Source organism: Lagenorhynchus albirostris, chromosome 7, assembly GCF_949774975.1.
Source record: "Lagenorhynchus albirostris chromosome 7, mLagAlb1.1, whole genome shotgun sequence".
Taxonomy (NCBI): Eukaryota; Metazoa; Chordata; class Mammalia; order Artiodactyla; family Delphinidae; genus Lagenorhynchus; species Lagenorhynchus albirostris.
This window is the reverse complement of record NC_083101.1, coordinates 31,618,688-31,643,355: the sequence shown is the minus strand read 5'-3', so window position 1 is coordinate 31,643,355 and position 24,668 is coordinate 31,618,688. Positions and strand designations below refer to the sequence as shown.

Sequence of the window (24,668 nt, the reverse complement as noted above, 5' to 3'; positions counted from 1 at the left end):
ACAGTTATAAATCTCAGTACATAAGGCAACTGCTAACAGCTATAAAAGAGGAAATCGACAGTAACACGGTCATAGTGGGGGAGTTTAACACCTCACTTACACCAATGGACAGATCATCCAGACAGAGAATTAATAAGGAAACACAAGCTTTAAATGACACAATAGACCAGATAGATTTAATTGATATTTATAGGGCATTCCATCCCAAAACAGCAGATTACACTTTCTTCTCAAGTGCACATGAACATTCTCCAGGATAGATCACATCTTGGGTCACAGATCAAGCCTCGGTAAATTTAAGAAAATTGAAATCATATTGAGCATATTTTAGGACCACCATGCTTTGAGATTAGAAATCAGTTACAGGGAAAAAAGCATAAAAAATACAAACACATAGTGGCTAAACAATACGTTACTAAATAACCAAGAAATCACTGAAGAAATCAAAGAGGAAATAAAAACATACCTAAAGACAAATGACAACAAAAATACGACAATCCAAAACCTATGGGATGCAGCAAAAGCAGTTCTAAGAGGGAAGTTTATAGCAATACAATCCTACCTCAAGAAACAAGAAAAATCTCAAATAAACGATCTAACCTTATACCTAAAGGAACTAGAGAAAGAACAAACAAAACCCAAAGTTAGTAGAAGAAAGAAATCATAAAGACCAGAGCAGAAATAAATGAAACAGAAACAAAGAAAACAATAGCAAAGATCAATAAAACTAAAAGTTGGTTCTTTGAGAAGATAAACAAATTTGATGAACCTTTAGCCAGACTCATCAAGAAAAAGAGGGAGAGGACTCAAATAAATAAAATTAGAAATGAAAAAGGAGAAGTTACAACGGACACCGCAGAAATACAAAGCATCATAAGAGACTGCTACAGGCAACTCCATGCCAATAAAATGGACAACCTGGAAGAAATGGACAAATTCTTAGAAAGGTATAACCTTCCAAGACTGAACCAGCAGGAAATAGAAAACATGAACAGACCAATCACAAGTAATGAAATTGAAACGGGGATTAAAAATCTTCCAACAAACAAAAGTCCAGGACCAGAAGGCTTCACAGGTGAATTCTATCCAACATTTAGAGAAGAGCTAACACCCATCCTTCTCAAACTCTTCCAAAAAATTTCAGAGGAAGGAACACTCCCAAACCCATTCTATGAGGCCATGATCACCCTGATACCAAAACCAGACAAAGATACTACAAGAAAAGAAAATTACAGACCACTATCACTGATGAATATAGATGCAAAAATCCTCAACAAAATAATAGCAAACAGAATCCAACAACACATTAAAAGGATCATACACCATAAGGTTGCAGGATGCAAAATTAATGCACAGAAATCTCTGGCATTCCTATACACCAACAATGAAAAATCAGAAAGAGAAATTAAGGAAACACTCCCATTTACTGTTGCAACAAAAAGAATAAAATACCTAGGAATAAACCTGTCTAAAGAGGTGGAAGACTTGTACTTAGAAAACTATAGAACACTAATGAAAGAAATTAAAGATGACATAAACAGTTGGAGAAATATACCATGTTCTTGGAAGAATCAATATTGTGAAAATGACTATATTACTCAAAGCAATCTACAGATTCAGTGCAATCCCTATCAAACTACCAGTGGCATGCTTCACAGAATTAGAACAAAAAACCTTACAGTTCGTATGCAAACACAAAAGACCTTGAATGGCCAAAGCAATCTTGAGAAAGAAAAATGGAGGTGGAGGAATCAGGCTCCCTGACTTCAAACTATACTACAAAGCTACAGTAATTAAGACAGTATGGTACTGGCACAAAAACAGAAATATAGATCAATGGTACAGGATAGAATGCCCAGAGATAAACCCATGCACCTGTGGTCAACTAATCCATGACAAAGGAGGCAAGGATATACAATGGAGAAAAGGTAGTCTCTTCAATAAGTGGTGTTCTGGGGAAACTGGACAGCTACATGTAAAAGAATGAAATTAGAACACTCCCTAACACCATGCAGAAAAATAAACTGAAAATGGATTAAAGACTGAAATGTAAGATGAGCACTTTAAAACTTTTAGAGGAAAACATAGGAAAAGCACTCTTTGACATAAACCACAGCAAGATCTTTTTTGACCCACCTCCTAGAGTAATGGAAATAAAAACAAAATAAACAAATGGGACCAAATGAAACTTAAAAGCTTTTGCACAGCAAAGGAAGCTATAAACAAAATGAAAAGACAACCATCAGAATGGGAGAAAATATTTGCAAATGAAACAACAGACAAAGGATTAATGAAACAACAGACAAAGGAGGTCAATATCAAAAAAAAATCAACAATCCAGTAAAAAAATGGGCGGAAGACCTAAATAGACATTTCACCAAGGAAGACATACAGATGGCCAAGAGGCACATGAAAAGATGCACAACATCACTAATTAATAGAGACATGCAAATCAAAACTACAATGAGGTATCACCTCACGCCAGTTAGAATGGCCAGTATCAAAAAGCTAGAAATAATAAATGCTGGAGAGGGTGTGGTGAAAAGGGGACCCTCCTACATTATTGGTGGGAATGTAAATTGATACAACCACTATGGAAAACAGTATGGAGGTTCCTTAAAAATCTAAAAATAGAGCTACCATACGACCCAGCAATCCCACTACTGGGCATATACCCTGAGAAAACCTTAATTCAAAAAGAGACATGTACCCCAATGTTCATTGCAGCACTATTTCCAATAGCCAGGGCATGGAACCAACCTAAATGTCCATCAACAGATGAATGGATAAAGAAGATGTGGCACATATATACGATGGAATATTACTCAGCCATAAAAACAAATGAAATTGAGTTATTTGTAGTGAGGTGGATGGACCTAGAATCTGTCATACAGAATGAAGTAAGTCAGAGAAAAACAAATACCGTATGCAAACATATATATATGGAATCTAAAAAAAAAAATGGTACTGGTGAACCTAGTTGCAGGGCAGGAATAAAGAGGTAGACATAGAGAATGAATTTGATGACATGGGGTGGGAGGGTGAAGCTGGGGTGAAGTGAGAGTAGCATCGACATATATACACTACTGAATGTAAAATAGATAGCTAGTGGGAAGCAGCAGCACAGCACAGGGCGATCATCTCGGTGCTTTGCGATGACCTAGAGGGGTGGGATAGGGAGGATGGGAGGGAGGCTCAAGAGGGAGGGGTTAGGGGGACATGTGTATGTATATGGCTGATTTGCTTTGCTGTGCAACAGAAACTAACATGGTATTGTGAAGCAATTATACTCCAATAAAGATCTATTTAAAAAAAAAAGGATCATATGCCATGATCAAGTGGGATTGATCCAGGGGATGCAAGGATTCTTCAATGTATGCAAATTAATCAATGTGATACACCATATTAACAAATTGAAAAATAAAAACCATATGATCATCTCAATAAATGCAGGAAAAGCTTTTGACAAAATTCAACATCCATTTATGATAAAAACTCTCCAGAATGTAGGCATAGAGGGAATCTACATCAACATAATAAAGGCTGGGCTTCCCTGGTGGCTCATTGTTTAAGAATCTGCCTGCCAATGCAGGGGACATGGGTTTGAGCCATGCTCTGGGAAGGTCCCACATGCCGTGGAGCAACTAAGCCCATGTATCACAACTACTGAGCCTGCGCTCTAGAGCCCGTGAGCCACAACTACTGAGCCTGAGTGCCACAACTACTGAAGCCCACACGCCTAGAGCCTGTGCTCTGTGAGAAGAGAATCCACCAGATGAGAAGCCTGGGCACCTCAATGAAGAATAGCCCCTGCTCGTCGCTTAGCCTGTGCGCAGCAACAAAGACCCAACGCGGCCAAAAATTAAAATAAATAAAATTAAAACAAGACAGAAAAACATAATAAAGCCCATATACAACAAATCCACAGCCAACATCATTCTCAATGGTGAAAAGCTGAAAGCATTTCCTTTAAGATCAGGAACAAGACAAGGATGTCCACTCTCGCCACTATTATTCAACATAGTTTTGGAAGTCCTAGCCAGGGCAATCAGAGAAGAAAAAGAAATAAAAGGAATACAAATGGAAAAGAAGAAGTAAAACTGTCACTGTTTGCAGATGACATGATACTATACGTAGATAATCCTAAAGATGCCACCAAAAAAACTACTAGAGCTAATCAATGCATTTGGTAAAGTTGCAGGATACAAAATTAATGCACAGAAATCTCTTGAATTCCTATACACTAACAACGAAAGATCAGAAAGAGAAATTAGGGAAGCAGTCATATTCACCATTGCAACAAAAAGAATAAAATCCCTAGGAATAAACCTACCTAGGGAGACAAAAGACCTGTATGTAGAAAACTATAAGACACTGATGAAAGAAATGAAAGATGATACAAACAGATGGAGAGATATACCATGTTCTTAGATGGGAAGAATCAACATTGTGAAAATGACTATACTACCCAAAGTAATCTACAGATTCAGTGCAATCCCTATCAAATTAACAATGGCATTTTTTATAGAACTAGAACAAAAAAATCTTAAAATTTATATGGAGACACAAAAGACCCCTAATAGCCAGAGCAATCCTGAGGGACAAAAATGGAGCTGGAGGAATCAGACTCCATGACTTCAGACTACAGAGCTATGGTAATCAAGACAATATGGTACTGGTATAACAACAGAAATATAGATCAATGGAACAGGATAGAAAGCCCAGAGATAAACCCATGCACCTGTGGTCAACTAATCTATGACAAAGGAGGCAAGGATATACCATGGAGAAAAGGTTGTCTCTTCAATAAGTGGTGCTGGGAAAACTGGACAGCTACATGTAAAAGAATGAAATTAGAACATTCCCTAATACCATACACAAAAATAAAATCAAAATGGATTAAAAACCTAAATGTAAGACCAGACACTATAAAACTCTTAGAGGAAAACATAGGAAGAACACTCTTTGAGATAAATTGTGACAAGATATTTTTTGACCCACCTCCCAGAGTAATGGAAATAAAAACAAAAATAAACAGATAGGACCTAATGAAACTTAGAAGCTTTTGCGCAGCAAAGGAAAGTATAAACAAGACAAAAAGACAACCCTCAGAATGGGAGAAAATATTTGCAAACGAATCAATGGACAAAGGATTAATCTCCAAAATATATAAACAGCTCATACAGCTCAATATTGAAAAAACAAACAACACAATCAAAAAATGGACAGAAGACCTAAATAGACATTTCTCCAAAGAAGACATACAGATGGCCAAGAGAAATATGAAAAGCTGCTCAACATCACTAATTATTAGAGAAATGCAAATCAAAACTACAATGAGGTATCACCTCATACCAGTTAGAATGGGCCTCATCAGAAAATCTACAAACAACAAATGCTGGGGAGGGTGTGGAGAAAAGAGAAACCTTTTGTACTGTTGGTGGGAATATAAATTGATCCAGCCACTATGGAGAACTGTATGGAGGTTCCTTAAAAAACTAAAAATAGAGTTACCATATGATCCAGCAATCCCACTACTGGGCATATACCCAGAGAAAACCGTAATTCAAAAAGACACATGCACCCCAATGCTCATTGCAGCACTATTTACAGTAGCCAGGTCATGGAAACAACCTAAATGCCCATCAACAGACGAATGGATAAAGAAGATGTATATATACCGTGGAATATTACTCAGCCATAAAAGGGAATGAAATTGTGCCATTTGCAGATATGTGGATGGATCTAGAGACTGTCATACAGAATGAAGTAAGTCAGAAAGAGAAAATCAAATATTGTATATTAATGCATGTGTGTGGAATCTAGACAAATGGTACAGATGAACCAGTTTGCAAGGCAGAAATAGAGACACAGATGTAGAGAACAAAAGTATGGACAGCAAGGGGGGAAAGTGGGGGGAGGGTGGTGATGGTGGTATGAATTGGGAGATTGGGGTTGATGTGTATACAGTAATACATATAAAAGAGATATTAATAAGAATCTGCTGTATAAAAAAATAAAATTCAAAGAAAACCCCTTGCTTATGATTCCTCATGCTTTCAGTGTTAATATAAGCTTTCTGGGACATAATTTAAACACATTTTAACAGATAATAACAGGATTTAAAATTCTAAAATTGTTTTGTTCAGCCTGTTGATAAGAGCTATTGCATCTTGCCACATATATAAACAAAGCTGCTTTTATTAATGTTGAACAAAGAAAAATGATCAGTATTGCATCTTTTCATTAAAACCTGGGTAATATACAAAGAGGAGTGCATATGGCTTTTTCCTTGTTTTCTTTCTTCTTTCTTTCTCTTTGTTCTTCTGACTGGAGTTCTTGGGCCTATGTCTTTTTTCCTGAGTTTTTTAGTATCTGCTCTTGCTAGGTACTGTGTCCACTTATTAGACCTTTGTATTAGTCAGAGTTCTCCAGAGAAACAGAACCAACAGGATATATATATATAGAGAGAGAGGAGAGAAAGAGATTATAAGGAATTGGCTCACTCAATTATGGACACTGAGAAGTTCCACAATCTGCAGTCCGCAAGCTGGAGGCCCAGAAAGGCTTGTGGTGTGGTTCCAATCTAATTCTGAAGGCCTGAGAATCAGGGGAGCTGATATATAAGTCCCCGTCTGAGTCCAAAGGCCTGAGAACCAGGAGAAGACCAAGGTCCCAGCTCACCAGTCAGGCAGAGAGTTAATTCTCCCTTTGTTCACCTCTTGGTCTATTCAGACCCTCAGTGGATTGGATGATGTCACCCACATTGGAGAGGGCATTTATTCAGTCCACTGATTTAATGCTAATGTCATCCAGAGACACCCTCACAGATACATCCAGAAATAATATTTAATCCAGGCACCCTGGGGCCCAGTCAAGTTGACACATGAAATTAATCCATCACAACTTTGTTAATATCATTTATTGTATTCAGCACAGTTCCTGACACACAGTAGGTATACAATAAGTGCTTGAATGGATGTGGCTGCAGAGTTGTACACTGCTGCACCTTTGTAAACTACCTCAAATCACTCTTGAAGCTAAAGAGAAGGTGTAGGGGAGAGTTCTTTCCCCCAGCAAGAGTGGCAGTATAGAGGAGGCAGACCTTAGGTTAGAGTCAGTGCCCAAGTCAGAAGTTGTATGTTGTTAAAATTGCCGAAATCCCTTAATTTTTCCATAGCATAATGAGAGGCTTTTAAAAGACACTTCTGGAAACAGGCTGGCCTAAGAACTGTAGGTCTGCTTTTCCCATCTCATGCTCACTCCTTGGTATGTGCTCGTTAGGTTGCATTTCAGGGACATTGCCTACACCGTTTTAAGCCCCCTACTCGCTACCACCAAGTGACATATAGTGAGATCCTGCTGAAAAACTGGTGTGTAGTGGTTAGAGAACATCACTTGTCAGGAGTTGTGGGTCTTCCATTTGTTAGCTGTGACCTTGGGCAAGACTTAAGACTCAGAAATGATAATAGCAGTAGCAGAACCAGCTGATGTTTGTTGAGAATTTACTATGGCTAGATGTAAATGCTAAAGATGGATTTCTCTTATTTAATCCTCATAACAATTTTATTAGGTAGATACTACTATAATTACCATTTTATAGATAGGGGAAATGGCACTGGTGCTAGCCCATAGTCATACGGATGGTCGACCCAGGATTTGAAATCAGCATTTTGCTTCAGAGCCCCAGCTCTAAGCACTAAGTCATGTGCTTTGCAGGATTGTTATATTTAAGTTAGTTTAGGACATTTAAAGTTGTAGCCAGTGTTTACTAGATAGAAACTCCTCAATAAATCTTAGCTATTACCATATAGATTCTCAGCCCTATCAGACTTAATAATCCTTTTTTATAACCAATAATTTATATTCCATTTCTTTTCTATTCTTAAATGAAATTTGTATATAATGTAGCCTACATAAACACATAATTAAAGAAATCACTATAATATACACTTGCAATGTAAAGGAGAAATGAAAGTAATTTATAGTAAAATAAGTATTTCAAAATGTAAATGTTTGGGCATGATTACACTAGAAGACAATATAGTAGATGCTTATATTTACTTATAATGAACATTTGGATTTTTAAAAAGATCAGCAGCAGCAATTTCATACTAGTAGTATTTGAAAACAAAAAAGTAGAGGTATGGTGGATGCTAGAATAAAAGCTATTAGGAGAAGCTAGAACAGTCTTATTTGTATATGGCCTTACCATAGTTCCTACATGAATGGCTAGAGATGCATTCAGAAATTGTATGGTATGTATGTTGTGTGGAACTATCCTTTCCTTTGCAGTACATCGAGCACCATTGGAATCCATCTGCTAAATGACAGTAATGTCCCTTTCTCATTATGACAACCAAAAATGCCTCCATAGGGGCACTCACCCCTAGGGGGCGATATTAGCACCTTTGCAAGCACTATGTTAGAAAGTTATTAAATGTTTGTTGAGTGAAGAGTTGGCTTGAGAAGTCCATAGACTTAGCATTTGACATCTTGGAGCTTATGGTCTTTTTTGCTAATTATACATTGTATAATTACAGAGTAACATTGATTCCTGCAGACATCATACAAGTTATTGTGTACATTTTAGGGGAGAGAATAAAGCAAGTGATCCTTGAAGAATTAGAGGAGTATAGGAAGGCATCCTAAAGTAAAATTTTAATTTTAACTAAAGTTGATGTAGGAGTCTGCTGATATTGTATAGCAAATCAACTTGGTTACAAAATATTTTATTAGAAATTGTTTTTACCAGTGTTTGACCTGGGGTAGCATGCCATATTTATGATTCATAAAGTAAGTTGACCACTTTTTAAAAAGTAAATAAATGATAAAAATAAGCCTTGTTCATTGCAGAAAAATTGAGAAATACAGAAACTATATACATGGAAATAAAAAACTCTGGTGACAAGTAATGTGAAAAATTTATTGGTGTTTTCTTCCAGGATTTACTCTATGAATATTTATTTTTCTAAATAATTGAGATATATATGTGTATATATATGTAATTTATTTTCTTGCTATATTTTTATTTTATATTATCGAATTATTTAAGAAATTTGCATTCAGTTTTGTGGACTAGATAATACATTTAAAAATGGCAGGGACTTCCCAGGTGGCGCAGTGGTTAAGAATCCGCCTGCCAATGCAGGGGATACGGCTTCGATCCCTGGTCTGGGAAGATCCCACATGCCGCGGAGCAACTAAGCCCGTGCGCCACAACTACTGAGCCTGCGCTCTAGAGCGTGTGAGCCACAACTACTGAGCCTGCGCTCTAGAGCATGTGAGCCACAACTACTGAGCCTGTGCTCTAGATCCCGTGCTCCGCAACAAGAGAAGCCACCAAAGTGAGAAGCCTGTGCACTGCAATGAAGAGTACCCCCCCGCTCGCCGCAACTAGAGAAAGCCCGCACGCAGCAACAAAGACCCAACGCATCCAAAAAAAGAAAAAGGGCACAAAATTCTCAGAAGTTACGTATATGGTATTATCACCTACTTTTCACCTAACGTTATCTTTTTCTGTCACACAGTATTCTTATAAAGGGTAATGCTCAGTGACTCCTTGAACAGATATAGCATGGTTTAAATAAATATTGCCTTGTTGGATATTTAGGTTGTTTTTATGTTTTAGATATGAATACATTTCTATTTGAAATGACTGTAATAAATTTTCATCTACAATAGTTTCCTTCAGATATATCCTTAAATGTGTAATTCTAGATAAAAAAATCACATTTCTTTTTTAGAACTCTTGAAATGTATTGTTAAATTATGTTCTCAAAAGATTGAGCCAGTTTAAATTAGCACAACAGGTATATTGGTATGTCCACCAAATTGAATTTTTTGTTTGTCTAATGACCAGCTTTATAAGCTAAAAATAGCATCGCGTTTTCATGTACCACTCTGATTGCTAGTGAAACTCAGCATTTTTTATATATTAATTGACCATTTGTTATTTTTTGTAAATTTATCTTTTGTATTAATTTGTACTGTCTCTCTTTTAGTAATAAGTTATGTCATATTATACTGTTTTCCCCAGATTTTAAAACTTTAGTTCTTTATGATATTTTTGACATTTAGAAGTGTTAAAAGTTTTTTAAACATACCAATTCAGTGTCATTTCTCAAACATGAATCATCTTTTTTCTTTTCATCTACTAATCCTTCAAGGCCCAGTTCACATTTCATTTTCTCTGAGGAGGCTTTTCTTGAATACTTCAGTTTACAGTAATAGGTATTAGATATTACACTTATTGTCTACACTTTTGATTTAGTACATGATCATATATATGTATTTCCTATTTATATGGTTCGCTAACAAGATCGTAAGGTCTCTGAGAACAGAGTTCATTTTTCTTCTATAGCATTTACCTTGAGACTTTGTGTACTAGGCGTATTGAATAAGTGAATTTTGATAATAATGAAATGACATTACATCATTAGTGCTCATGACAAACATTGACAAGCATTTCCTTTTATATTATCTCCCTGGATCACAAGCAAATGATGTAGATAGGATAGGAATTTTCATTCTCATTTTTATGGATAGTTGATAGTTAATTTTCATTATGAATGTGAAAAAAGGTATGAGAAAGAAGCATAACTCTTCTTTTTAAAAACCAAATAAAAGAACAAACTCTTTTGTAGTAAAAGTATGTCATAATACTATGGTATTGCATTCATGAATATGAAATGAACTATTAATATTCATGCCTAGTCTGAGAATTTATTTTTGTTTCTTTTGCAGTGCCATACAAATTATATTCCTGTCTGTGGATCAAATGGGGACACGTACCAAAATGAATGCTTCCTCAGAAGGGCTGCTTGTAAGCACCAGAAAGAGATAACAGTAGTAGCAAGGGGACCATGCTACTCTGGTATGTGTGATATTCTTCTGAAAAAATGTTAGAAATGGTTCTCCCATACTTTTAAGAGGAAGTTTCCAGTCAGAGCTTTATTCCCAAAACTGCTGTATGGATTTGGTGATGATTATGTGAGGAATGGGGGAGCTCTTTTTTGCCTCCATTTCACGTTGCTTTTTTTTTTTTTTTTTTTTTTTTTTTTGCGGTACGCGGGCCTCTTACTGTTGTGGCCTCTCCCGTTGCGGAGCACAGGCTCCGGACGCGCAGGATCAGCGGCCATGGCTCAGGGGCCCAGCTGCACCGCGGCATGTGGGATCTTTCCAGACCGGGGCACGAACCCGTGTCCCCTGCATTGGCGGGTGGACTCTCAACCACTGCGCCACCAGGGAAGCCCTCAACGTTGCTTTTTAACCCCTGGTAGTCTTGTACTGACTGTTACTTCTCAGGACGTTTTTAATGCTTAATGCTTTTTTTTGGTGGGGACTTTGCATATCTTTTGCCTTATGGTTTGAATATAAGACAGGATAAGATTTGGGGTGGGAAATGCTATGGGATCCATTTTGTTGACTTTTATCTTGGGGGATGGGGAAGGAGTGGGGAGTATCCATGGGAAGTCATTAGTGGCATCCCAGGATGTATCTCTGTCCAATCTCTTCTCTTTTTATATCTTCTCATTTCTGTTTGCTAGCCCTAGTCATCCACCTCCCCCAATTGTTTGTATTTACTTCCTTGTCTTTTCCTTCCTGAATTAGTAATGGTTAATTTTGGAAGACATTAATATTAGTATCTTACTTGCGTTTGTATTTGGGGGCAGGGATGCAGAGTGAGGTATTGTAATAGAATTATTGTATGAAGGTTAGCAGTAAAGGTGGAGTCTATTCTTATACGATTACTCCATTTCCTTTCTCTCCTTGTATATTACAGTGCCTATGTTTTTATTGGGGCTCCATTACATAAGTGTAATTGATTGATGGTCCATGTGGTTGATCTCAAACTCTGGGTACACTAATACCACATGACTCAAAGCCCCCACTCTGAACTGTGTGGTTGGTATTTCTGGTGTGGCCAGCCCCTGCCCTAAGAGTATTGAGTGTGGCTTGTCCCACCCTAAGGTCTGATGTGGTCAACTCCCTTCCTAAACATCGATTGCCTTCCAGAAGCTGAGGGCGAAGGCCAAAACTCTCTTTGGGCAAGGCCAAATTCTTTTCCATACACTAAATAATTAGATGCTCTTAGGCCAATAGACTGTCATTTGATATGGTTCTTATACACTTCTCCAAGTACATTATGTTTCACAGACTTAACTTAGTAATTAAAAAGGAATATGGAGTTCTTTACAATCCCAAATTAATTATGCATCCTTTATGAGAAGTTTAAGACACCAACTGCTTTGATAAGCAGTGAATATTAAGCATTGGGAGGCAGAGTGGAAAGAGCTGGAAAGAGCACTGCACTAGGGTTACAAGACTTGGCTTTAAAGTAACTCCAGCTCTTGTTTACTGTATGACCTTACACAAGTCACTTAGCTGCTTTGAGCCCCAGTTACATACCTAAATTGTGATGGATGTCATCTCCTGGGGTTAAGTGAGAATTGAATGAGCTAAGCTATAAGGTGCTGTATTGCTTTTGTTGTCTTCTGGCTGGGGCCAGAGTTGTTCATGTCATTTGGTCTGGTGTTGGTCCTATTCCCTGTGCTAGGCACAACATTCTCCTTTGCTTATTTGAGAACTTTTTTATGCTTTAAGATTGAGCTTAAGCCTTTTCTACTCTGTGAAATCTTTCTTCTCTGGTATCTCCTGGCAGAGTTTATTCACACTTTGTGCATATCTCTATGTAAATATCGTACTGTTTTTCATTTATCCAACACATCTGCCTTTGGCCAGATCCTGTTTCTCAACAGGAAAGTACTATATCCTGCCTAGGGAGGTATATCATAATCCCAGGGTTGGGGCAGGGGAAGGCGTGTGTCCAGTGAAAATATGATTGACAAGAAGAACTCAACCTCATTATCAGAATAGTTACAGTATATTTAATTTATTTCAGAATTTTAAATGACCCTTAAGGAAGGTGTGAGATATTATATTTATTAAAATTGGACATTAGTTGGAAAAAAGATTGGGAGTAAGTATGTCATGCACTGGAACTGTCTTATTTATCAGTTTATATCTACCTTTTACTTATTATGTGTATGTTGTCTAACACATAATAAGTACCCAGTCAATGTATATGGAATAGAAGGGAAAAAGAGAGTTTTCCTAAGCAGAGTTTGGTAATAAAAATACATTTGAGTTCCCTTTTTCCTTGTCTTTTTTTCTACTCTTTTACTCTTTCTTTTCCTCTTTACTTTCTCAGAGAAGATATAATTATTTTATGGTTGATAAATCAAAATGAATACAATGTAAGACTTTGTATAAAATCCCATGAAGAGTTGAAGTGGATGCTACATAAAATATGTATTTTTTTCCCAGTTCTTCCTGTTTCTACCACGTTTGGGACTTTTATTATAGTCTGCAGGAGATTGAAGGGAAGGGGGGAAGGGAGTGATATTGTTGAGGGTGTCTCCCACTCTAGAGAACTATTTGAAGAACTGGAATGGATTCTCTAGGAAATCCTCCTCCCTAGAAAGTGCTGGGTAAAGTGTTAAGTTCATCACTTGCCATCTCTGTTCCACACTTATGATACCGCACCATTGCCCTCTTTTCAGCATGCTCTGAGCCATATGTTGGTTCTTTTAGGATTATAAAATACATATTTTAAATTAATTACAATTTACTCTGGCTTCTTGCTGGTAACTTTGAGGGAGGCTCTTTAATTTGACTAGTAACAAGTTTCTCACCTACACCTTGGTGAGATTCCTTCTGGTGAGGTTTCCTAGAGGAAGTTAATTTCATCAGTAATATGAAAACCTCAACCTTGAGCTTCTTTCCTTCTAAACCTTGGGGCTTTTCATATCTTTTGGCTTTTGGCTGTTATCCACAGATTTAATGAAGAAGATTTTTGGAGCAAGACCCAAAGCTCTTCTCCTCCCTTTCTAATAAAAACAGTTTATTCTTTATTCCTTTCAAGCTTCAACAAAATTAAAAATTTCTTCTACCTTTTAAGTGAGTTATTTAAATTTATTTCTATTTAGCCATTTACTTTATAATATTTATTGGTTTTTACTCTGTACAAGGCACCTGGGTATTTCCTGAATGGGCTACAAAGATGTATGAGGTATGGATTATGTGTCCAAGTAATTTATATTTGAAGAAAGGTACAAAATAAGTATATAAGAATAAACTGTTAGATATCCAGAAAAAATGAGAAAAGGGGCTACATGAGAATGGATATCACAGTTTGATTTTATTTATTTATTTTTGCGGTACGCGGACCTCTCACTGTTGTGGCCTCTCCCGTTGCGGAGCACAGGCTCCGGACGTGCAGGCTCAGCAGCCATGGCTCACAGGCCTAGCCACTCCGCGGCATATGGGATCTTCCTGGACCAGGGCACGAACCCATGTCCCCTGCATTGGCAGGCAGACTCTCAACCACTGCGCCACCAGGGAAGCCCCACAGTTTGATTTTTGATAAGAAATTTTACTACTTGATAATATGAGATTTCCAGTAAAAGTATTCATATTCATTCTTTATTTTTCTTCTCAGATAATGGTTCTGGATCTGGAGAGGGAGGTAAGTTTCAAATACCCCTTAAAAAAGTATTTTTTTCTTTCACTTTTTAAAAACAGCCCTATTGAGATAAAATTCACATACCATGCAGTTTGCCCATTGAAAGTATGTAATTCAGTGGCTTTTAGTATATTCACAGAATTGTACTTTCATCACCACAGCCAACTTTAGAACATTTTCATTACCCCAGAAAGAAACCCTGTACCCCTCAGCTATCACCCCCAATCCCTCTATCCCCCTTAGCCCTTAGCATTCTTTTTTTCCTGCATTTATTTTTCATTATAGGTTTGTTGTCAGACAAAGGGGAAATGTTGCTCCTGTTAAACTGAAGTTACACCAAGGTGCCCTCCCCTTAGGATCATCCCCAGATGATTTTAGCTTGGACCAGAGTATATGTAACACTCTCCCATCCCTTGCTTACAAATTTTTGCTCATAAGGAATTTTCAAGGTACAATATTTAAAAACAGTTTGAAAAACTAATATTTGGTAATTCAGTTTACTCTGAATTATTAGAATTGAGAATGACTGATCTATTTAATGGTCTAATGAGGCTGTAATTCTTAATGAGTATCCACTGTATGCAAAGTAAGTTTGAGGTGCTCTGGGGATGCACTAAAAGAAAAAACATACTCTGGTAAAATTCACCCTTATGCAAATGAAAACTACAGTTGTGATCGTTTCAGTACTATCTGAAACCTTACTCCACCCTTCTACATTTCATAGAATCCTAACATTTTAGAGTTGGAAGGGACTTTGAAGGTCACCTAGAGAGTAGAAGAACTGTTCTGAGAAAGAATTTCAAGGATGACAGTTTGACCTTAAAAAAAAAAGATTTAAACTGACCAACAATAGAATTTAATTTAAATGGACATGTTCAAGCAGAAACTTCGTGATTACGCGTGAAGGATGAGATCATAAATTCTGGATCTTAGAGCTGGAAAGGACTTTAAAGGGTCATGTGGTCCAGCCCCTGTGGTCAGATATTCAGTTAGGAAACTGTCATTGTTACTATGTTAAAGAAGTGGAAGTTGATCTCCAGATTTGCTTATATGGTACAAATACTGGATATCTTGCCCTGAGGATGTTGGTTGTTGGCAATTTTTTTTTAGGGAGTATGAGTTAGAAAGGCTAAGTGGTTTGCTCAGATTAATATACAAACTTTAGTGAGCTCATGATGGCTGTATGATTTCTAGATCTCATTATGTTTCTGAGGCCTTAGACATACTTAGGATTATGCTCCCTGGAATTGTTTCGGGAGTATTCATTAGAATTTGGGGAGGATTTCTACTTAAAGTGTAGGCAGACACACAAAATGGCGAGTTTGATAATAGTACCAAACAGGCACTTAGGTTTGTGTGTGCTTTCCTTACAACATCTTCTCTGCTGATTGACACCCCCTCAGTAAGGTGTGCTTTCCCAAACCAGACTGGGAAATCCCTTGAGTAAACTGTAATCCCTAATTTGGCTTCAGAACTGATCTCCCTGCCCAGTTTGAGGTTATCAGGATAGGATCCACTCTAGTTAAGACCCAGGAGTATAGGGTTCCCTAAATGTGGGATATGAGCTGAGTTGGGGGCTGGTGGTATGCACTGTTGTTTTGTGCTGGGTCATAGGAGACGCATACCCTTCTGTATTCTGGGTGTTGCTGGCTGTGCTAGGTGGTAAAGTAGAAAAGGGCAAGTCCTTTGTAAATAGACCCCTTTCCTTTTCAAAATTTGGAGATAATTTTTAAGGCAGGTGTGAAACTGATGTGAGGAAAAAGTAGTGGTTAGACTCTGCTTTGTTTAATCACTTATTTGCTAACCTGGATTGCACAGGCTATTTCAATAGGGTAATCACTGGACTAAATTTATTGGCTCATGTTTTTTTTTTCCTCTCTCTTATTTAATGTTATGGTAATTATTTTAAAGAATCAACCAAATCTAGCATACTGTTCCGTTGTACATAGGTTAAGGGATTATTTTTCTAGCCCCAATACTTTTTTTTTTTTCACAGCATATGTTGTACTCTTGTACTGACAACATTTTTGGACTCAAGCATTGATAGATTTTTGGAACTGATTTTTTTCAAGAGCTTGGGTACATTTTCCCCAGAAATAGGATAATGGCTGCTGAAAACATGAAGCATATCTGGAAAGGATCCCAACTTTTGGTTGAAAATTTAATTTTTCTTTTTAAACAGAAGAGGAAGGGTCAGGGGCAGAAGTTCACAGAAAACACTCCAAGTGTGGACCTTGCAAATATAAAGCTGAGTGTGATGAAGATGCAGAAAATGTTGGGTGAGTTGATTGAGGGAAGGGGATACACTTACTTGGAGGTTAATTATCAGCATTATTATATTATAGAAAGGTATCATCTAATTTGCTTCTGTGTATTTTGTGTGTGCCGTCTGTGTTTTTTTTGTTTAATGCTAGTCTACTGTCTTTTAAATTGATATAATACTATAGCTATTTAAGTGTTTTAGAATGGAAATCCATTTATAATTTTTTTCATTTTACCACTGCCTTTTTTTCACTGATAGTTTTACATATTTTATACCAAGTGCTAATTTTATTCATCAGAATTGCTCTTATTTGGAATTATCTTACTATTATATTTTTAACTAGTATCAATGATAAACAGTTTTTCTTAACTTGCATTTTTATACACAAACTTTTCATGTATTTCAGTGTATTAAGAAAAATTCAAAACATTCAAAATTTTAGAGATAATAAGTAAATATTATATAATAAGTAAAAATTATTTCTGGAAATCTCAGCTGCACTGATTGACATTTTGTTTTATTTTCTCACTCATGTTCAGCCTTCACTAAGGTGGGTTTTGTAGCTGGACAGCATTGTCTGTCCAATTTCCTGTGCACTCCCTGTGAGAAGGGTGTTGTTTGGTGGAGGAGTAACAATATAGACCTCATCAACACAGTTATGTTTGTTTCCTCCTTTCATCAGGTTCCTGTTTGTTTATTCCCAGTCTCAACCTTCTTTCAATTCTCTGAGGTGCTTGCTTTTTGCATAGGTGATTCTAAAAGCTTTAATGCTGTCTTTAGGACCTTATGTAACACAAATGGATCTTCTTCACTTCCTCAATTTTCCCTTAGTGCATATTTTACAGCACTTATTTTATAGAGATTTGCATGTTCTTTCTTACTTATATGTATTTTCACTGTGAATTTCCAGACTCATGTTTTATTCAGCCCTTAAATGCCTATTTGAGCCTTTTACTGATCAATGGTAGTATGGTTTAATTAGCATTTATGCCCAGAATGAGTTTTACAAATCAGGATAACCACATTTTCAGTATTTTGGTACAGAATCACCTATTTGTCTGGCACTTGGTAAAATTAAATGTCTGATAATTTACTTGATATATGTTTGAAAGTAGGTGAGAATTGGCAAAAGACACGGTCAATAAAAAGTGAATTCAGCAAACCCTGAGTTTGCTCTGTTTCTGCATATTGGTCACTTGGATTGACATGTCCCTCTGTTTCAATCAGAGTGGATTGATTTGTAAGAACATGTGTTCCAAAGTAGATTTTGGCCTGTAGAACATGAGAGAAATGATAGCAATGGGGACTTGCAGAGAGAACAGGTAATAGGTATTATGTTCTCTTCTTCTCTCTTTGTACTGATGATATGCATGATGAAACACCAGCATTTGTGTGTGTGTGTGTGTGTGTATGTGTATTTTTGTAGATATTTGGTTCTTTTCAGTATTTTTCCTCAGGACTGTTCTATAATAGTGTTCAGATTCAGAAGAGCTGTCAGTGATTGATTGGCTTGATCAGTTGATCTGTTGTTATTCCTTTGACAGTACCTCTCTTCAGTCCTATTTTTTACATTTCTCTGCTTTCATTTTCCATCCCTTAATTGAAAGAGATAGAGAGCTTTTGCTGGGAAGTAGAATGGATTCTGTGTAGTTTCAGAGGTGGCCCCAAGTATGACATCTATATGATAAAATACACATCTTTCTGTGTACCCCTTTTCTTGATGGAATATGTAGCCTATGCCCAGTCAGAGCAACTCTGTTGTATATACTAAATTCATTTTGTGTGTGTCTATTTGAGAACTTGTAACGCAGTTCTTGCAGGTACAGGCTCTAAGCATAAGAAAGTGCGCATAGACCAGGGAAGGGCTTACCAATAGTAAGGAGCATGCAGGCTGAGGAGCTTCCTAAGGAGCACGTGGATAGATTGGGACAGGCAGCCAAGACCAGGCCAGGAAATTGATGCAATAATAGGAGAACATTAAGGAAGCAAACTGTACCTTTACCTAGAAAATAAGTACATATATACATAGTAATAATAGATATTAAGTAAAACAAAATTCTATAAAATAATACTTAACCTTTACTAAAAATAATGTATTCTAATATTTTCCATACTGATTATGACCTACAGTTAAAAAAATTGCTCTGTAATGTAACTATAATAGATATTTTATTTCATGTTACATTTTTAGGTATGGATATTCATTTTCATTTAAAAAAATATTTTATCTTTTCTCATTTTGAAATGTCTTTCATATCAAAAGAAATGCTATATATAACCTATCTGGTTTCCAAAGGGCAGCTAATCTTTTTTTTTCCTTTTGTAGTTGATTAATTTATTATTATTTTTTAAAATTTCTTTTTTTATTGAAGTATGGTTGATGTACAATGTTGTGTTAGTTTCAGGTGTACGGCAAAGTGATTCAGTTATACGTATATATATAATCTATCCTTTTTCAGATGCTAAAATCTTTCTCTTGCTTTACAACTCTTTCTTTTCTTCTTGCTAATAGTAGGAAAAAAACCTGACTATTTGGGGGAGGGGATAAATGGTACCATGTAAGTTAATTTTCTGCTATTAAGAGAAGTGTAGTTTTTTATTTAGCCATTTAAATAGAAATTGATTTAAATGTATTGTCTTAAACAGTATACAAAACATATTCTAACATATTCTTAGAGTCATATATTGTATAGTTTGTTACATTTTTCAAATGCTGTTATATAGATTATTTTTTCAGCTCTTTATGGCAGTCTGTCCAGTGGGTAGGGCAAGGAAGTATTATCCTGATTTTACTGGGGGAGCTGAGCTCCGAAGAAGCTGAATGGCTGTGATCAAGCAGCAGAACCAGAACACAGGTCTCATGACAAGAGATTTATCCATTCTGTTGTGCACACACGTGTGTAATAGGATGATCTTCTCAGAGGCCACTGATGTTTTTAGTGGTAGCTGTTTCACGCCTACTAAAGGCTCCATTCTGCTTTGTGTTTTGGGTTCTACATTGTTTTATAAAATTGATTTTTCTTCTCCCATGTCAGGCTCTTCGCTGTTGCATCTGAGTGCTGTCAGTATGCCTTGTCAGTGATTCTGACTGTAGATGACTCCAACTTATTAATTGCCTCTCTGCTTCCCTGAAATAGGAAACAGTATGCTTATAGAAACTATATCTAATGTAGGAATAAATTCTAAATGTAAAATCAGAGTAAATAGGTTCTTCGCGGAGTGTGTGAACGTCAGATATTGCATGAATTTTGTCTCTCTTGTCTGCTCAGTGGCTATTTTATTTATAATTTAAATTATTTTTGCTTGTGAGAGGCTTTTTTCCTCTTTCTTTCCGAAGCACACTGTGTCTCTCTAATGGCATCGTGGGGCTTTGCATGGGTTTGTGATGGCTATCTTCATTGATGCTTACCTTTTGAATTTATACCTAGAGCGAGGTAGTTGAGGTTCCAAGAAATTTGACTCCCACATGGGTGAGGTTTCAGTATTCCACTGTGACCGTTGTGACATACAGTGGCTAGACTTTCTGCTTAGTCTTTTTTTTTTTTCTGCTTAGTCTTAAAACTTGGAAACAATACCTGCTTTACAGAAAATTGTATTTCTTAAACTACATAATCGTAGCAACCACACCCCCTCTTTATCTAAACAATATTTCTAACCAGTCCAAGGCTGAGGTTATTGCTGCAAGATAGCCCTCAGCTGTTTGTCTGGACAGTGGGACCAGATAATCAAAGAACTCCTTCAGCCAGGTAGACCTTTTATATACCTGACCTAAATCCCTGCCATGAACGATTTGAATAGTCTGTAAAATCATCTGGCATGGTGTCAGTACAGGCGAGTTATAAAAAACCTCCAATTATTCCTTTGAACTTCGTCTGCCATGTGCTTTATGGAAATTGTCCCTGCTCTTCTACCTCTTTGATGTCAGTCATTTTGGAGATGCTGTTTCCCTTTTCCCCTGAGTGATGTAAGCTGTCAGAGTTGCTCAGAGAAAGAATCATGTAGGTGTGCAGTATGACAGACAACGTTGAGAACCAGTTAATTCACCTGTTGGACATCTTTGTCATTTATGGTACCATTTTCTGCTTGGACACAGTTGCTGGCCACTATCACAGTCTGATGAGTCTCTCCCTCAGAACGTGGAATGAAATTTTGTTGTTGTTGTTTAAACAGAGAGAGTAATGCTGTACATCTGTCGTCTCCATTAACGTCCTCCTTTCTGGAAGTTGCATATACTTTTTAAAAAAAAGAACAACCAAAGGAGTACTTTTCTACCGTTATCTACTCTGCGCTTCTGCTTTCCTCCTAATCAGAGATGACAATAATTTTCATCATTTAACATTGCCTGACTCTGGATATTTGGAATCTAGACTTTTAAAACTATTTAGGTTTAATAAATTTCTACCAAGGCCCCTTAGATTATAATGGGAAAATAATTGTATGTTGTCCATTAGGCTCTGATAACAGGAAATAAACACTATTAAACGTTATTTTATACCAAGTATAACCCAGATGTTAATAATGACAGGCTCATTTGTCCAGAAATGCAGAACACAGTATCCCCATGGCCTCCTGCAGTTTGCTGGATGCTCTGTTACTCTTTGATGATTTGCCTCTGTTATTCTGTCTGCCTGAAGTCCCACCCCTGTATACCTACTTGTTTAATTCCTACTCTTCCTTCCAGCTTGGATGAAGTATGACTTCAGCACCTCTTCCTAGCAGCCTCCCTTGCTGTTTCTGCAGTCCCTATGAGTTAGGTGACTAACTCTGTGTTCCTCCCTTGGTCTTGAGAAAAACAACCTCCACATAGCACTTAAACTGTTGGGATCACTAACAGATTGTGGGCTCCCTGAGTACAGGGACTTTGTCTTGCTGGTTTCTATGTTGGATGAACTTGCCATAAGGTTAGGTATCTTAGGGTCCCTCTATAGGTCTTGTTGAACTCGTGGCAGTTCACACAGGGCTTTCCTGTTCACTTAGAGCCACACAAAGGTTCGTTGTGAGGGTTTAACATGTGTGAAAAGGACTAGTAGTATTGTGAGGAATTTGTAGCAGGTGAACTTGTTGCAGTCTTCGTTAGGTGTTTATGAAATCTAAATAACTTCACATGAATTAGTTGAAGCCAGTGTTTTCCTAACTGCTAAATAAAACTTACCATATGGAGAAGGAATGACACTTTCTATGCACAGTAAGGGGAAAGGAAGAGACAGGATAGATATTTTTCAATAATAATACCTTTCAGATATACATAGTATTTAATTATTTCAAAGGGCTTTTTACAAAAGCTTATTTGATTCTGTCACCAGTGTTTGAGGTATTATCACTATTATTAAAGACTCAGAGTTGTGATTTGCCAAAATCCTAGAGCTAAATCAGAGAAGTCATTGAATTTATTCATGTATGTATGTATGCATTCATGCCTTTGAAATTCATAGTGTTAGAAATTCAAAAGCTTTGAAAGGCTTTACAGTAAAAGGTCTGTTTCCCACCCCACCCCTGATCCTCAGCTACCCAATTGTCTTCACTAGAGGCAATCACTGTGATCTGTTTCTTAATCTCCCAGAGGTATTTTTTGCATGTACAAGCATGTATGTACACGAATTCTCTTTCTTTCCTTTTTTTAAACTAATGGCAGTGCACTATACATACTGCTCTACTCTTTATTTAAAACTTTTTTTGTAAAATGTACATTTTGCATACAGATGTGTTTAAAACATACACATGCAATTTAGAGAATACTACATCTATATACCTCACATCTAGGGTACAAAATAGAATATTGCCAAATTCACAGTACCGAGTGTTGACTTAGCTGGCACTGTTAGATGAAGGCTTACGGAAAAAGACACATTGAACAGTCTGTGTCAGAGTCTGACTTTTGGCTTCCTGGTTTACAAGATTCCCTTCTGGGGAAGTGGGTGGGCAAGACCCTGAGTGTTAAGGGGAATGTCATAGGGCTCATAGTTGAGGCATCTGGTAGGATTCTCATGTCACCAGGTATGGATGATTGGCAGAAATGTGGTCAGAGAGTGGACTGCTCTGTGTTTTCTACTTCCAGTCTCACTGTAGCTGACCTCCAGCTCTCAGGAGCACGTCAGTTAAATGAGTGTGCTCGTTTGTTTCAGGTAGTTGACATGAAGGGGAGAGCAGGAACTTCTTCAAGGCAAGCACAATTAAGAATCTGAGCTAGGCTTACCTGGGCATTCTCTTCTCTGGCTAAAAAGAGGGCAGTAGGCATCTTGGTAATGGCATCTAGCAATACAACTGTCCACTGAGTGAAATTATCAATATTTCAGTGTGGGGAACTCCCTGGTGGCTCAGTGGTTAAGCATCTGCCTGCCAATGCAGAGGACACGGGTTTGATCTCTGGTCTGGGAAGATCCCACATGCCATGGAGCAACTAAGCCCGTGCGCCACAACTACTGAACCTGCGCTCTAGTGCCCGCGTGCCGCAACTACTGAAGCCCGCGTGCCTAGAGCCCCGTGCTCTGCAACAAGAGAAGCCACTGCAATGAGAAGCCCGCGCACTGCAATGAAGAGTAGCCCCCACTCGCCGCAACTAGAGAAAGCCCGTGCGCAGCAGTGAAGACCCAACGCAGCCAAAAATTAAAACAAAACAAAAAAATTCAATGTGGACTGGTTGCCCTCTTAATATAGCTGTCATCTTGGAATCTTCCTTCAATGTTATGTCTTTTCCAACAACAATCAGTTCTCCATTTCTCCTTCACCAACTGGGTGTCCTACAATCATTTCTTTTACGCACTTCTTGGAGTCAGCACAGACCCCACAGGGTAAGGGCTTAGACCCACAAATTGCCCCTGTTTCAGACACCAGCTGCAAATGAGGTTCCCTGCACTTCTGCCCAGGATACTATGAATCTGGAGGTTCCTAAGACCTCCCTTAAGGTTCTAGAATTTGCTAAAATGACTTAGAATTAAGGAAAGAGCTGAGTCATCTCATTAGCATACAAAAGACTCTTTTGTCGAAGTTCCAAGGGTTTTAGGAGCTCTGCCAGGAGCAGGGGACAAAGACTAAACATATTTTTTGTTATACCACAAGCATCATCCTAGAAATTCCTTTACCTCTCTCCTACATAGGATATCCTGTTTCTTGCTTTTTTTACCTTTAACTTTTTTGTTTTACTCTTCCATTTTAGTATATCTTTCAGTAGGTTCTTGAGAAAGGGTACAAGGTGAGACCTTATATTTAAGGTGTTTTTATCCTACACCTAATACTTGACTTATGACTTGGTGAGTGCATAATTCTAGGTGGCAGATAATTTTCCCTCAGAATTGTGAAAGCATTGCTCTGTTGGCTTCTAGCTTCCAGTTGAAGTCTGAAACCACTCTGATTCATGGTCCTTTGTATATGACTTGTTTTCTCTCTATTGAAGCATGTAGAATCTCCTTTTGGTCCTCAGTATAACGAAATTTCACAGTTCCTAGAATCTCACTGACTTCTGATTTGAGAAATTTTCTTCAGTTAGTTCTTTGATGACTTCCTTTCCTCTCTTTTCTATTTCTGGTATTTCTGTTATTTGGATGCTGGACATTCTGGACTAGTCCTTTAATTTTCTTTTCTCTCCTATTTTCTATTTAGAAAAATTTTTGCTGTTTTTTTTGAATTTGTCATTTCTCCTGTACTTTTCAATTTCTAAGAGCTCGTTTTTGTTCTCATGGTGCTCTTTTTTCATAGCATCCTATTTTTGTTTTATGATTGCAGTATGTTTTTGTGGCTTGCATTATTGGTATTCTATCTGCTGTAAGTATGAGGTTTTCTTTTATTCATTTTTATTCAGTGAGTTTTAATCTGTTACTTTAACTTGTTTTGGGGGTCATATGGCCTTATAAAATGAATTAGTAAGTGTTCTTTCTATTCTCT

At 37.3% G+C, this 24,668-nt stretch overlaps 1 protein-coding gene across 1 annotated transcript in view; it reads left to right on the top strand.

The window, feature by feature from the left end:
* TMEFF1 (transmembrane protein with EGF like and two follistatin like domains 1) overlaps positions 1-24,668 on the top strand; it is a 92,880-nt gene that overhangs the window by 31,526 nt on the left and 36,686 nt on the right. Inside the window, exons 3-5 of the mRNA XM_060154724.1 lie at positions 10,747-10,876; positions 14,504-14,530; positions 16,710-16,806. Coding sequence (XP_060010707.1) covers positions 10,747-10,876; positions 14,504-14,530; positions 16,710-16,806 — 254 coding nt within the window. The remainder of the gene's footprint in view (positions 1-10,746; positions 10,877-14,503; positions 14,531-16,709; positions 16,807-24,668) is intronic.